The sequence below is a fragment of the Pseudoliparis swirei genome, chromosome 16, assembly GCF_029220125.1.
Source record: "Pseudoliparis swirei isolate HS2019 ecotype Mariana Trench chromosome 16, NWPU_hadal_v1, whole genome shotgun sequence".
Lineage (NCBI taxonomy): Eukaryota > Metazoa > Chordata > Actinopteri > Perciformes > Liparidae > Pseudoliparis > Pseudoliparis swirei.
In genome coordinates this window covers 12382294-12399220 of record NC_079403.1, presented here as the reverse complement: position 1 = coordinate 12399220, position 16927 = coordinate 12382294, and the positions used below count along the sequence as shown (strand labels likewise).

General features: G+C 42.4%; 1 protein-coding gene across 1 annotated transcript in view; it reads right to left on the bottom strand.

The window, feature by feature from the left end:
- The window catches only part of sema5a (sema domain, seven thrombospondin repeats (type 1 and type 1-like), transmembrane domain (TM) and short cytoplasmic domain, (semaphorin) 5A), a 99210-nt gene that overhangs the window by 22678 nt on the left and 59605 nt on the right, over positions 1–16927 (bottom strand). Inside the window, exon 15 of the mRNA XM_056433545.1 lies at positions 5571–5796. Coding sequence (XP_056289520.1) covers positions 5571–5796 — 226 coding nt within the window. The remainder of the gene's footprint in view (positions 1–5570; positions 5797–16927) is intronic.

The following is a 16927-nucleotide window of genomic DNA, read 5'->3' as shown; positions in this document are numbered from 1 at the left end:
TCCTAATTAAGCCACACCATTACACATTCCATAGAATGGCCAGTTCAGCAAGGATTATATATATGTATTTTTATAGAGGCCTAAACACACTGAGGCCGTGACAACTAAATAACACGAAAGTACGTAAATCTCCCCTGTGAATATGATATGCTCTGAGCTTTTATTGGGAAAGAATAAAAGAAGTGGAATCTCGTAAACACTGCCTTTGTCAAGGTTGAAAGGAGTAATAAGGTTTTCATAAATAACTTCAAATAGAGGCGCAACTAAACTGTCCCGCACAACGCAGCCTAACTGGTTGATGCATTTATTCGTGTTGTGAAGGCACAGAACAATCAACTTGGGGCCTGAAAAAAAAGTCACTTTTTTCGCCAGTGTAATATTAGCATTTTATGTGAAAGTATTCATGACAAGACAACCATTTAAAATAATATATTGTCATGCAAATTAATTGCAAGACATTTCTGTATAACATCTCTGTATTAAAACACATACCTCAGGGACCTCAACTGCAGGTTTACATATTATAACAGTTAGTTCTGCTCCTTCCTTGATACTCAGTGAGAAGAGAGGCCAGACTGTCGGGACCGAGAGCGGAAAGAGACACGGAAAGACAATAAGGATACTGGAATGGCTGTCATCCGTCAGAGGCGTCCCTCAGCACTGTGCTGTGTCTACTCAGTGTCTGCTCATGACATCCGGGCAGGAGAAACTAATCTGTCGACCATGAGAAGGCTCTGGCCTTGATACCAGATCAGCTGAAGTGAAACACATCAAGCTGCTGACACTCCACTGTTTCTCCCTGGGAAAAAGATGAAGCCATCACTCACCAACACAAGCCGGCAAAATTACAAAACTCTCAGTCTTCAGCAGAAATCTCTTTCATCTTTTCAGGGCTTTCTTTTCTCTGTCTGCTTCTGTCTTTGTGACATGCAAACTTCATATTACTGCTGCTGCATCATGAGATCAGCTGACTGAACTTTTATACTCTGTATTCAAAGATTTGGGGGAGTAACTTTTTGTCTCTTTCAAAAAAACAAGAACAAAGAGCTTTACTATAAAGCAATTTCTGCCGGTCTCCATATACGTGTGTCCTTCACACATCTCATAAACTGTTTATCCAATCTTCACACTTGCCGCCTGTATTGCTGTGGACACAAGGACGTGCAGTGTCGACGTTTGCGCAATTTTGAAACATTCAATATTAATAATCTAATAAATAAAACCTTAACTGAGTTGAGCATGTCGTCCACAGCCGGCGTTTACAGGCCGCGGCTCATTAACTGCAGTTCAGTCTTGCGGCTGGATGATGGATTTACTACATTTACAGCCAAACTCTCCTTCACTCCATTGTTCGATGGCGTCAACCAGCAATGATCGGTTCTTGACAACGCTCTCAGCAACACTTTGCAGGGAGAAGCACTCGGCCCGCTCCAGAAAGCTCCATGAGCCTCACATCCTCAACGGGCACTGCACCATTAACATTTCTTCCGCAGAGGTCTCTTTGAGAAGAATAACAATATAAACAAATATGGTGAAGGAAAAAAAAAGTCTTCTCGAAGCCAGCTAGTAATATCAATTGTGTTTATTAATACTGTATCATTAAGTGGAAGAGTCACAACATTGACAGAACAAAGTAAACCCATCTTTTATAAATAGCCTGCAGAACTTTGCTTCATGGACCTTAAAAAATCAATCAAGGCAATAATATTAGTGATCAAATGTTGTTTTTTCATTCAGGCATGTGAAAAGTGAGAGAAAGGAAAATTGGCTCCAAATGCTCCAAGACTAATAAGACTAATCCCTGGGTGTACAAGATAAGAGAGGTCTTTAAATCATTACAGATATTAAGTAATTAACTCATCGCCATCATTAAGCTATGATCACTGATATGAAACAAGTCAGTATGGTATGTAAAAGCTCACTGTCAATGCTTGGTTAAATCCTATATTCATAATTTATCTCTCATAATTAAGATGGATAGAGATCTCAATACGGAAAACATTGAGACAAAAAGAAAAAGAGATCGTGGGCGGAGATCGAGAAAGTTGTGAACATATCTCAAACATCAATTTCCTCTCTCCATTGACAGGGGGATTATTTCCCCATATCTGTGCTTCACAGATAAAACTTCCAGGTGTTTGTCAATAACAGAGACTACAACCCAATCCGTCAAATGTCAGGTACATCTGATCGCTTTGATGCTCCAAGCCACAAACATGGTGACATTCTGCCTACGCAGGGAGAGATAGAGAATATTTCAGACAAGACGGCAGAGGGGGCTTTTTATTGAGCTAGACCTCTGCGCTGGCGAGTGGCGAGACAGAGAAATTGTCTTTTAAAGTTCATGCATCTGCTTCAAAACCAAAAGGAAAGCATTGTCTGGAGGGAGAGGGTGAAGTCTCTATTCCTGATTGCTTCAGACGTTCGCTACAGTTTAAAAAAGTCTCCTTCTTGCATACGAAATCTTCACAAGTTTTACTTCACTGATTTATTATGTTTTGTTATGACGTTGGAATTCATGCAGAGATGCATGTAGTGTTGGCAGATACACATGTTTTTTACAATAGCAGATTAATTTTTATCAGGAATGAGTCTGGTAAGGGATTACGTACTGAAATACAGTTTTACAGTTGCAAATCCCTGTGATCCTCATTTCTTAAAAAATGTAGGAAATCAACTTGTTTGCCGTCTTAATGAGAGTTTAATTTCTGCGCCGTGTGTACAATGGATTGACTGCTGTGGGATTCTTGCAAAATCACGCCAGATTACATATCACAGGAAGATCCATCTGGTCAGGCTTCAAGTAATGCGTCCGGTAAGCCAGGACTCGGAGCAATCAGCGCCATGTGAGGAGCTAATGGCAGCTGTAACTCAAACGTTGTCTGAAAGTTGTTAAACCCAAAATGTCTTTCTTTCTTTATCTTCACATAAATACAGAATATGTGACATCTGGGTGTCGAGGACTTAGTTTAAAGGCACCTGTCACAAAGCTGGGCTGAGTAATAAAATTAATGAGTAATGAAATTCATTACTATAGTTTTCCATAAGTAATATGTAATGAGTAATTTAATAGGCTCCACTGCTCACATTGTTTTATGACGGCTCTCGCAGAAAAAGCCCATGTTCTGTGTGCAGCTCTCATCGAAACTAAGCCGCCTGATGCAAATAGTAAATCTTTATCGGATGAAAGACCATCCCTCTCGGGTTTTCATCATCTCGGAGGGATATTGTCGTCCTCTGCCCCAGGTTATGGACATCAATACACACCACCTCTGTGGCGGTAATTATCCTGTGATGGCCTCTCGCTTTCCATAAAGTAAAATTCCTGTTCCTGAGGCTCAGACAACCGATGCATCTATGAGAGGTGGATTGTGGGAGGATGACACATTGAACACAACTCTCATGTCACACACCTACGAGGATGCACACACACACAAACAGATCCAAATATCTAAACACACACAAAACAGGAACACATGCACGTTACCACACACACACACACACACACACACACACACACACACACACACACACACACACACACACACACACACACACACACACACACACACACACACACACACACACACACACACACCAGTGCTTTGATACTGGTTGAAATGAGGAAGTGGATCACAGGAGTTCACTCTCTTTTTTCAACAGTTATGGCCTAAAACTCCTCAGAGAAGTAAATCATTTTGAGGTCTTTAAATGAACAATTAAGGTGGGATAAGAGAGGAGCCCACAGAGGCCACATCCACCCCGATAGGTCTTTGTACTTGTGCTGTACACGATTGTGCAACAAGAGTGACAGTTTTGTTTGTGAAGAATATGACATTGATTCACATTCTTCTTCCCTCAGAATTTACACGGTGGAAGATGTCATGAAAAGAAGAACCATGACTCTGGGTGAACCAGTTGTAATGTGAACATTTCATTTAGAAAAAGTGAATACATTTTGGATTTCGTATACAATCACCTTTTTATTCACAAGGCCATGCTTTGCATTAATGCCTGCAGTGATGTTATGTCGATAAAATGCCAACACACGTGGGTGGAATATGAAGTACCATAACATCGTGACTTTGGCACTGAGTGTATAATGAAGTGTTGTATCTGTTAACAGATAAATTATAACCTCCCAACCAAAATAAAGTGTCTGAATACCACTTTGAGTACTTCATTTGCACCTGAATAAGATGAGTTAACGGTGTCCTCCATGTTTCCTGATGGCAGATCCGTGAAAACAACCAACCTTGTTTGTCCAACGGTGGTTGAAAGGATTTCACGCCTGTACTGCGCGGCTCATACATGACCATCTGCCTGCTGCTGCCTGTATGTTACTTACATCCTTCCACACCGCCTGACTCACAGCCAACAGTGATGGCTGAACCTTCCGCCTATGTTTTTCAATTGGTGTAATTAACATTAGCTAATCTGATGTCAGCCTTCTGGTGACAACCTCTAATGAAACACATTGTGTCGGTTATTTCTTCCCGATAATCACAAACAAAAGAGACCTATTAGACGCTCAAGTCTTTGTTCACTAATAATCTCTTGGATGTGTGGCTGTCAGTCCTCTCACAGCTTTGCGTGTGCAGTCAGGTTTGCTCTGTTCCTGCCAGCGCTCATTTAAAACCCTTCAGGAACATGTACGCTTTGGATTCTAAATGTGAAGAGAACAACTTGTCCCAGCGACACCGCTGGAGGAAAGACACTGATTAATAATCAGAAATGAGGAAGAATAGATAGATCAAAAGAGAGGACATCCCATTGATATTCTACATTAGGGCTACAGTATCCTCTGTAATTACGGCAGCATGTGGCATGAGAGTGGTGTGGCAACAGACCACCCAGAGACATAGTTATGGGAGGCTGGCACATCGCAGCTAAGTACTAATTTTTTAGCCGTAAAATAAAAGTCTGCTTATCCCTCTGAGGCAAAGCGCTGTAAATAAACTTCAACAGATGCATTTGAAGCCTCTTTGCTGTGGTGGGATGCCACCCTGCCTCTCTTCCCTCTCATATGGATCCTTCCAACAAGCAACATAAACAACTTGTCAATTTGCAGCCCGCTTGTACAAACGTTTACAGGGTTTTAATTCACAAGCGGTGTGGCTGACTTAGACTCTGTGGTGCACAGCGATGGGTTGAGGGATAAACAGCATGTGTTAACTCAAATGTAACTTTGTACATGCATCGGTGTGTGTTGTGTCTTAGCGTGTGTGAGTGTAAAAAGGAGCTAAAATGACTTGTAAACTGCTGATCGGCTTTGTGGATTGGTTCATTGATGCTTTGATCCTCTGATAAAGTCGAGGAAGAAAGCGAGGGCTGATTAAGATAGCACTCATTCAACTTTTGCAGGACAGAGAGGGGAAGAGTTTGAAAAGGAAAGGAAGAAAGATCTAATGAATAACAGACACAGGCAGCAGGAAGAAAATGGCTTTTGGCGAGTTGGCCAATGACTAGCCTGCGGAGACACAGGAAGCCAGTTGGAGTGAGATAACAGAAGCATCCCGAGGCTGAGACAGCTGGAAAGAGACCACCAGTCTCCTCCACTCTGCACTCACCGTTGGTGGAGCATCCGGTGGATCCGTCGCTGGAGCAGTAGCGCATCTCGATCCTCTGCCTGCCCACTTCTAGCAGGCTGGGATCTGGGATGCGAGCCTTGCAAGTGTAGCGGAAACGTTGCTCATAGTGCCCGCCGTTGTCCGAGATGTTCACGGGCGTCCAGGGAGTCCAGGGTGTGGTCTTCTTCAGGTCAGGGCATGGCAGGGTGTTGCACGACTGGTACTCCTGCAAACAGAGATGGGAAACTTTCAGCTGCATTGAACATAGACTTATTCCGTGGCACGCAAGTAGCAAGTATACGGGCAGGTGAATTTGACACGTTCCCCGCATGAAGAGATGATCGCAAATCATTAAAGCAATAATTAAACATGACAAGCTCAGATAGAAATATGTGGTGTATTTCCCAAGCATTATAATGGACAGGACAATGGCTTTTGAAATTCTCAGCAGTGACTAATGGGAAATGAAACAGCTTTTTTTACGAGGAAATAAACAGCCATTTCAAAGCGTTCCTCATCAGTCATCCTTAAAAGCCTCTTGATTCCAGTTCTGGCTGGTTTACTCTATTGTATGCTGCCAGATCCAGTTCGGCTCATCCCTCAAAATACCCCTCACAAACCAACCAAGCAGTGTTTGCCTGGCACCAACACACCTGTCATTCTGCCTGCATGCACTTACTAAGGATACACTCTTCAGGCCACTTGCTGAACATGGCAAGAGGCAAACAAGCCAGGCAGAAAAGTTAATTCATCAAGTTAATTCATAACCGACGGGAAAGAGGAGGAGCGGTGCTGGAGAAGTTGATAGAGAAGAAGCAAAATGAAGGCAATAATGGCAAATATTCTCTGCATCTGGCTTTGATAGCCGGGCGATACTAATGAAAAACGCAGCGCTGACGCACCAACAGTCTGATATGTGAGTCTCATTCAGGAAAACCATAAGTATATATCTTGCCTTTCTCAAACAACTTTTATTCAGACTAGTGGTTAAAATAATCCTGTACTTCTGTGATGCTATATTTGATGATAGGATTCAGGATGATAAAAGGTGGGTAATAGGCCCCTTTTGTGCCCGGCTAAATAAATAACGGGCTGGAGGTAGTGATACGTCTGGAGAAAATGACAGCACAGAAGAGAAGGTGAGGTGGCTGCCATTTCCCTGACTGCTTGTTTATTTATGCTGAATAGGCCTTGAGTGACTGCCGGACCTTGACAAAATAAGATAAGAGTTTCTTTCTGCAATCCGTCAGCCTGTCAGGTCGGGCGGAGGAGAGGACCTCTATACATTATACAGTATGCAGCTCTATCTTTCACCATCTTGCAGACTCTTTAATGCTCTCTCTTGGTCTTACTTTCCATCCATCTATCTATCTTCATATGTCTTTCTTCCAACACACTGTTCATACTGCTCTTTCTCTCTCTCTCTTTCTCCTTGCTTCTTTTTCCCTCTTTGCCTCTGCTTCATCTCTCCGTCTCTCCCTATCCACCCTGTATTTCTGTCCCCCATCTCTCTCTCCCTCGCTCCCCGTGCCTCACTTCCCCAGGGTACCAAGGTTAAAACCACAGGAAGGATTTAGATTCTGTTTGGGCCCCGTGATGAATGAGGGTGTCACCTCCAACGCGCTTCCTGCCTCTCTCCATCTAGCGCAGTAATCATCTCCAAAAATTAATATTTAACATCCTCACGCATCACAGACCAGCCCACAATCTGGGATTATCAGCCAATGACAAAAAGGAAGCAAAAGAGTCAACCTCAGCGTCTCGCTGCTGCCTGCGGCACACACAGAAAAGAAAAGCAACACGTGGCGGGAATGTGAGGAAAAGGGCAGACAATCTGTCGGTGTTTGTTGTGTGAGTTGTTGATGGTGGCCAAACATAGTAAATATTTAATGAGTCTTGTCTGGTAAGCGTTTCTTCCTGCACTCTGTGAGGATTAGTGTTGATCCAGAGGACTAAGGAGCTAATTAGTGGGTTTAAAACTAGAGCTCATTCAAGGTCTCAGAAGGTATCCACATCAAGTACAGCTAAAGTATATATGTATGCTTTTACAGCCAGGGGGGGTCAGTGTTTATGTCACAAAGATCTGTGAAAATATATTATTTAAGTCAAATCTTAGTTTTCAAATGTGGAGTCCCCATTGGCTATTTGTATATATAATACAACGTACAATTTATCAGGTATTATAACTTATATACTGTATGTGGAAGGGAATAGGCATTTGCTGAAGGCTTTGTTTTCGATAAGAGACGTTTGCTGAGGATTTAGAAAATTCAATGTGAGTTGAACAATGATAATAATGAGAAGAGGAAGGAGAAGTAGAAGAAGTAGTAGTAATATTAGTAGTCGTAGTAAGAGTAGTACTAGTAAGAGTGGCGGTTGTAATAGTAGATTGCTAACACAGCTAATAAACGAGGATGGTAAGAATATGATATGATGCCATGAAGACGATGGCGGTCCCCAGAACTGCTGCGGTACAATCTGGGCGTCCATGATATAAAAAAACATTGAAGACCCCTGCTGTGGATGATGTCATCCAATAACAAATGTTGAAGGACACCGGACAGCTTATTATCTTTTTCTGCAATAAAAGAGCCTTTTTTTTTATAGAGCGGGTGTGCACGTGAATACAAAATCTGGCATAATAACAAAAACAAAAACAGTCCTCTTGCTTTTTTAGTGGCAATTTTTATACTACGCTTTGAATAATGTATTAACAATGGAGCCGAGGATGTGAAATAAACAGCAGTATTGCCCTGCCCATAAAAACCCATAAACCCAACACACACACAAACCCACAAGCAAATAAAATAACTCCATTAAATGACATTCACTGAGCCGGAGCAGTGAATAGGTCATTTTAGGCATATATTACAGACCGCTATGTAAATGTGCTTCTGAACAAAACAAAGGAAGTACACTGTAATTCAACTTTGATTCACTGTTCGACAAAAGAAGCTGATGAAAATGATCTATTTAAATGTTTCATCGCAGTCTTTCCATTTGATTTTGTGAGCTATTAAAACAAAGTAATTCAAACTATAAGGATACGACAAAACATTGGAAATATTTCCTGTACTCTTCAGCCACACTCATATTCCAATTTTAGGGCTATTAACCAAAAGTGCAGTCGAATGTGACAAGTGGATCACAAAATTGGATTAAATTAGTCACCTGATTTTGACTCACACACTGCCTCACACAAACAAGCTGCCTGGTTGGTCAGTACCGCGGTGGTGGGTCGGCTGTTTGTGTGTTCATCTGCAAGGCTGTGTGGAAGTAGACTATTGAGTGGAAGTTTGACTTTACTGGTACTTTGGCACAGATTTGTGTGCGTGTGTGTGTGTGTTTGTTTGTGTGTGTGTGTGTGTGACGCGGATGCATGTTTCGAACTTTATGGATTCAGACAGCTCCTATCTTATTCTGTCTCCAATGCGCAGACTTTTCTGTTATTTTATAGGTGTTATAGGCACAGGGGATACAAGTTGAGAAGAAGGGCACAAAAGAAATGGAGCGAGTGAGAGGGTGCGTGTGTGTGTGTGTGTCATAATAGTGTCTCGAGTGCTGTGGAAGTATAAGTCCTCAGCCGCTCCTTATTTTTATTGGGACATGTATGAATGTGGAGTGGAGGGTGAAATCCAATGTACTGTATATATTTACTTCTGTATGTGTGTGTGTGTGTGTGTGTCTGTGTCTGTGCATGTGGAGAGAAGAAAGTGTGTGTGTTTAGGTATAAAAGGCTCTCTGTTGTGTCCAGCCAGCGGTGGGCGCTGAATAATACGGAATCGTGTCTCTCCAGCCTCCTACCATCATTAAACTCATTATACATGTTATTGGACTGAGAGAGCTGCGAGTGTGTATATGAGAGAGAGAGAGAGAGAGAGAGAGGGAGAGGGAGGAAAATATGTGTGTTGGTGTATGCCTACATATTCACATTTGCGCCCTAACATTGAAGTGAATGGTCCAGATGTGTGATATGAAAATGACTAATCCTCTCCAGCGCCTACATCTTTATCTAGTGCGGTCGAGTCCACAGAAATGGAGGCCTAATAGTCCTCAAGTCTCCATGAGACATCACTTCAATTAGCAGCGCCGACCAAAGCACACTTTGTCAAACTCGGAGTTCTCTCTCCTCTCCCCACCAGTCTGACTCGATAATGAAGCCTGCTGTCGGCCAGGAGCAGGTCTCCTGGCTACACACCAATGCACACACGCATGCACACACACACACACACCCACACACACACAATGACGAACACTAAACATCACACACAGTTCACACGTCAGTCTGCCAGTGCCGACACAAACACGGGATACTTTACTTTCATTTTGCAGTCTGGCTGCACGACTGGCAGGTCAATAAAACAGCTCGTGGTGTCATTAAGCAGCTCTGTGCATCGCCAGTTCTGCATGGCCCATATTTGATATATTTTTTGATATCCTTTTTGATCCTTCGTTGTGAGAAATATTTGACGCATAGCGTAAGAAATACCACGGTGAATGACATCTTCTTAAAGACCGCTGAAGCAAGTCTTCTTTCCTCTCCTATTATTACATTAAGTATGTGAGTGATGTGAATGTCATCTCGCAACATATCAATGACACAGCAACTGATTTATGTGTTGCAGTTTCAAGCGCCACCGCCAATACTGTGATGGCAGAGTTCAACTTGATATCTATAACTGATTTTGCATTCATATCTGCAGACAACGGGACACGATTTTGACCAATCATGTTCAAACTGGCTTTGGTGGTTTGCAGGTTAACGGTCCTCATGGAGAGCAAAGGATGGATGCATTGATCTTGGAATATTGTCAGATGATTACTCAGATTTATTTTTGGCTTAAAATGAGCTTGAAAACTACTTGTGAAATAACCTGTTCATACGCATTTTCTCTGAACTCCACCTCGCCTCGTATCTCAAGTTACGCAATCACAAGAAAAACTAAGTCTTGGCCACTGGAGCGACAGAATTATAGCCCCTTGCCCCCAGAGGCTTATCCATCATCAGAAAGATAGCTGACGGGTTTCGAGAATGAGTTTAGCTTAATTCAATGAAGTTCGAAAATCATTCCCTGTTGGTCCTTTGTTGGAATAAGAGTACAAAACATGAGGATTTAATAGAGGTTTATGAGAGTAATATTGATTTAGTGGAGGAGAGCCACGTGACTTTTAGTGAACCCCAAAGTTGAAGTTTATTACTGCAGGAGTTGTTAACAGCACCGAAAAGTTATAGCTGTGGAATTAGTGGTTCTACAAGTCTTTAAAGGTATAACCTTCACAAATATAGGTTATACACTATAACCTATATTTTTATGTTATGTGGACTACATTTCAACAGAAACTAGTGGAAATGCTGAATATATTTATCGGCAAAAGTGCGGAAAAACATTTACTGTGATGCATTATGTAGTTTGAAGAAGTCCGTGGAAGTTTCTCTCTGCTCATTTCTACTCCTAGAGGTGAACAACTGAGTCCTCTTGGCTGGTAACTAAGCTGAATGTAGCACCATCAAAAATAAAAGTAAACAGACATCTTTCTCTCTTTTTTTCATTAATGCTCTTGAATAATTCATTTTCTCGGCCTCACGTGGCGTGATCATCACCAAAAGGGTTCATATGAATTACATTCCTTTTGCAACACTACAGTTAATCAACTACAATGTTGTTCTCTATTTAAGAATACAGAACCTCTCAACAATAATGACTTAATGTTTTGATCAACACAATATTTTTTCAGATATTTCAGGAGAAGCACTCGTGGTGCAGTGCTTCTCAGCCGGGCCACCAAAGCTGTGCTTGTTTATTTGCAGCCCAGATTGCGCCTGCTCCTCTGGGGATACAAACCTGTAATGCAGATACAGTGAAACGAGAGAGACGGAGCAGCGCTGCGAGGAGCAGGGCTCAGACTGATGAAGGAAGATCTAATGAATAACAGACACAGGCAGCAGGAAGAAAATGGCTTTTAGCGAGTTGGCCAATGACTAGCCTGCGGAGACACAGGAAGCCAGTTGAGTGAGATAACAGAAGCATCCCGAGGCTGAGACAGCTGGAAAGAGACCACCAGTCTCCTCCACTCTGCACTCACCGTTGGTGGAGCATCCGTGGATCCGTCGCTGGAGCAGTAGCGCATCTCGATCCTCTGCCTGCCCACTTCTAGCAGGCTGGGATCTGGGATGCGAGCCTTGCAAGTGTAGCGGAAACGTTGCTCATAGTGCCCGCCGTTGTCCGAGATGGTCACGGGCGTCCAGGAGTCCAGGGTGTGGTCTTCTTCAGGTCAGGGCATGGCAGGGTGTTGCCACTGGTACTCCTGCAAACAGAGATGGGAAACTTTCAGCTGCATTGAACATAGACTTATTCAAGTGTACGCAAGTAGCAAGTATACGGGCAGGTGAATTTGACACGTTCCCCGCATGAAGAGATGATCGCAAATCATTAAAGCAATAATTAAACATGACAAGCTCAGATAGAAATATGTGGTGTATTTCCCAAGCATTATAATGGACAGGACAATGGCTTTTGAAATTCTCAGCAGTGACTAATGGGAAATGAAACAGCTTTTTTTACGAGGAAATAAACAGCCATTTCAAAGCGTTCCTCATCAGTCATCCTTAAAAGCCTCTTGATTCCAGTTCTGGCTGGTTTACTCTATTGTATGCTGCCAGATCCAGTTCGGCTCATCCCTCAAAATACCCTCACAAACCAACCAAGCAGTGTTTGCCTGGCACCAACACACCTGTCATTCTGCCTGCATGCACTTACTAAGGATACACTCTTCAGGCCACTTGCTGAACATGGCAAGAGGCAAACAAGCCAGGCAGAAAAGTTAATTCATCAAGTTAATTCATAACCGACGGGAAAGAGGAGGAGCGGTGCTGGAGAAGTTGATAGAGAAGAAGCAAAATGAAGGCAATAATGGCAAATATTCTCTGCATCTGGCTTTGATAGCCGGGCGATACAAATGAAAAACGCAGCGCTGACGCACCAACAGTCTGATATGTGAGTCTCATTCAGGAAAACCATAAGTATATATCTTGCCTTTCTCAAACAACTTTTATTCAGACTAGTGGTTAAAATAATCCTGTACTTCTGTGATGCTATATTTGATGATAGGATTCAGGATGATAAAAGGTGGGTAATAGGCCCCTTTTGTGCCCGGCTAAATAAATAACGGGCTGGAGGTAGTGATACGTCTGGAGAAAATGACAGCACAGAAGAGAAGGTGAGGTGGCTGCCATTTCCCTCACTGCTTGTTTATTTATGCTGAATAGGCCTTGAGTGACTGCCGGACCTTGACAAAATAAGATAAGAGTTTCTTTCTGCAATCCGTCAGCCTGTCAGGTCGGGCGGAGGAGAGGACCTCTATACATTATACAGTATGCAGCTCTATCTTTCACCATCTTGCAGACTCTTTAATGCTCTCTCTTGGTCTTACTTTCCATCCATCTATCTATCTTCATATGTCTTTCTTCCAACACACTGTTCATACTGCTCTTTCTCTCTCTCTCTCCTTGCTTCTTTTTCCCTCTTTGCCTCTGCTTCATCTCTCCTGCCTCCCTATCCACCCTGTATTTCTGTCCCCCATCTCTCTCTCCCTCGCTCCCCGTGCCTCACTTCCCCAGGGTACCAAGGTTAAAACCACAGGAAGGATTTAGATTCTGTTTGGGCCCCGTGATGAATGAGGGTGTCACCTCCAACGCGCTTCCTGCCTCTCTCCATCTAGCGCAGTAATCATCTCCAAAAATTAATATTTAACATCCTCACGCATCACAGACCAGCCCACAATCTGGGATTATCAGCCAATGACAAAAAGGAAGCAAAAGAGTCAACCTCAGCGTCTCGCCAGCTGCTCTGCACACACAGAATAGAAAAGCAACACGTGGCGGGAATGTGAGGAAAAGGGCAGACAATCTGTCGGTGTTTGTTGTGTGAGTTGTTGATGGTGGCCAAACATAGTAAATATTTAATGAGTCTTGTCTGGTAAGCGTTTCTTCCTGCACTCTGTGAGGATTAGTGTTGATCCAGAGGACTAAGGAGCTAATTAGTGGGTTTAAAACTAGAGCTCATTCAAGGTCTCAGAAGGTATCCACATCAAGTACAGCTAAAGTATATATGTATGCTTTTACAGCCAGGGGGGGTCAGTGTTTATGTCACAAAGATCTGTGAAAATATATTATTTAAGTCAAATCTTAGTTTTCAAATGTGGAGTCCCCATTGGCTATTTGTATATATAATACAACGTACAATTTATCAGGTATTATAACTTATATACTGTATGTGGAAGGGAATAGGCATTTGCTGAAGGCTTTGTTTTCGATAAGAGACGTTTGCTGAGGATTTAGAAAATTCAATGTGAGTTGAACAATGATAATAATGAGAAGAGGAAGGAGAAGTAGAAGAAGTAGTAGTAGTATTAGTAGTCGTAGTAAGAGTAGTACTAGTAAGAGTGGCGGTTGTAATAGTAGATTGCTAACACAGCTAATAAACGAGGATGGTAAGAATATGATATGATGCCATGAAGACGATGGCGGTCCCCAGAACTGCTGCGGTACAATCTGGGCGTCCATGATATAAAAAAACATTGAAGACCCCTGCTGTGGATGATGTCATCCAATAACAAATGTTGAAGGACACCGGACAGCTTATTATCTTTTTCTGCAATAAAAGAGCCTTTTTTTTTATAGAGCGGGTGTGCACGTGAATACAAAATCTGGCATAATAACAAAAACAAAAACAGTCCTCTTGCTTTTTTAGTGGCAATTTTTATACTACGCTTTGAATAATGTATTAACAATGGAGCCGAGAATGTGAAATAAACAGCAGTATTGCCCTGCCCATAAAAACCCATAAACCCAACACACACACAAACCCACAAGCAAATAAAATAACTCCATTAAAATGACATTCACTGAGCCGGAGCAGTGAATAGGTCATTTTAGGCATATATTACAGACCGGCTATGTAAATGTGCTTCTGAACAAAACAAAGGAAGTACACTGTAATTCAACTTTGATTCACTGTTCGACAAAAAGAAGCTGATGAAAATGATCTATTTAAATGTTTCATCGCAGTCTTTCCATTTGATTTTGTGAGCTATTAAAACAAAGTAATTCAAACTATAAGGATACGACAAAACATTGGAAATATTTCCTGTACTCTTCAGCCACACTCATATTCCAATTTTAGGGCTATTAACCAAAAGTGCAGTCGAATGTGACAAGTGGATCACAAAATTGGATTAAATTAGTCACCTGATTTTGACTCACACACTGCCTCACACAAACAAGCTGCCTGGTTGGTCAGTACCGCGGTGGTGGGTCGGCTGTTTGTGTGTTCATCTGCAAGGCTGTGTGGAAGTAGACTATTGAGTGGAAGTTTGACTTTACTGGTACTTTGGCACAGATTTGTGTGCGTGTGTGTGTGTGTTTGTTTGTGTGTGTGTGTGTGTGACGCGGATGCATGTTTGAACTTTATGGATTCAGACAGCTCCTATCTTATTCTGTCTCCAATGCGCAGACTTTTCTGTTATTTTATAGGTGTTATAGGCACAGGGGATACAAGTTGAGAAGAAGGGCACAAAAGAAATGGAGCGAGTGAGAGGGTGCGTGTGTGTGTGTGTGTCATAATAGTGTCTCGAGTGCTGTGGAAGTATAAGTCCTCAGCCGCTCCTTATTTTTATTGGGACATGTATGAATGTGGAGTGGAGGGTGAAATCCAATGTACTGTATATATTTACTTCTGTATGTGTGTGTGTGTGTGTCTGTGTCTGTGCATGTGGAGAGAAGAAAGTGTGTGTGTTTAGGTATAAAAGGCTCTCTGTTGTGTCCAGCCAGCGGTGGGCGCTGAATAATACGGAATCGTGTCTCTCCAGCCTCCTACCATCATTAAACTCATTATACATGTTATTGGACTGAGAGAGCTGCGAGTGTGTATATGAGAGAGAGAGAGAGAGAGAGAGAGGGAGAGGGAGGAAAATATGTGTGTTGGTGTATGCCTACATATTCACATTTGCGCCCTAACATTGAAGTGAATGGTCCAGATGTGTGATATGAAAATGACTAATCCTCTCCAGCGCCTACATCTTTATCTAGTGCGGTCGAGTCCACAGAAATGGAGGCCTAATAGTCCTCAAGTCTCCATGAGACATCACTTCAATTAGCAGCGCCGACCAAAGCACACTTTGTCAAACTCGGAGTTCTCTCTCCTCTCCCCACCAGTCTGACTCGATAATGAAGCCTGCTGTCGGCCAGGAGCAGGTCTCCTGGCTACACACCAATGCACACACGCATGCACACACACACACACACCCACACACACACAATGACGAACACTAAACATCACACACAGTTCACACGTCAGTCTGCCAGTGCCGACACAAACACGGGATACTTTACTTTCATTTTGCAGTCTGGCTGCACGACTGGCAGGTCAATAAAACAGCTCGTGGTGTCATTAAGCAGCTCTGTGCATCGCCAGTTCTGCATGGCCCATATTTGATATATTTTTTGATATCCTTTTTGATCCTTCGTTGTGAGAAATATTTGACGTATAAAGTAAGAAATACCACGGTGAATGACATCTTCTTAAAGACCGCTGAAGCAAGTCTTCTTTCCTCTCCTATTATTACATTAAGTATGTGAGTGATGTGAATGTCATCTCGCAACATATCAATGACACAGCAACTGATTTATGTGTTGCAGTTTCAAGCGCCACCGCCAATACTGTGATGGCAGAGTTCAACTTGATATCTATAACTGATTTTGCATTCATATCTGCAGACAACGGGACACGATTTTGACCAATCATGTTCAAACTGGCTTTGGTGGTTTGCAGGTTAACGGTCCTCATGGAGAGCAAAGGATGGATGCATTGATCTTGGAATATTGTCAGATGATTACTCAGATTTATTTTTGGCTTAAAATGAGCTTGAAAACTACTTGTGAAATAACCTGTTCATACGCATTTTCTCTGAACTCCACCTCGCCTCGTATCTCAAGTTACGCAATCACAAGAAAAACTAAGTCTTGGCCACTGGAGCGACAGAATTATAGCCCCTTGCCCCCAGAGGCTTATCCATCATCAGAAAGATAGCTGACGGGTTTCGAGAATGAGTTTAGCTTAATTCAATGAAGTTCGAAAATCATTCCCTGTTGGTCCTTTGTTGGAATAAGAGTACAAAACATGAGGATTTAATAGAGGTTTATGAGAGTAATATTGATTTAGTGGAGGAGAGCCACGTGACTTTTAGTGAACCCCAAAGTTGAAGTTTATTACTGCAGGAGTTGTTAACAGCACCGAAAAGTTATAGCTGTGGAATTAGTGGTTCTACAAGTCTTTAAAGGTATAACCTTCACAAATATA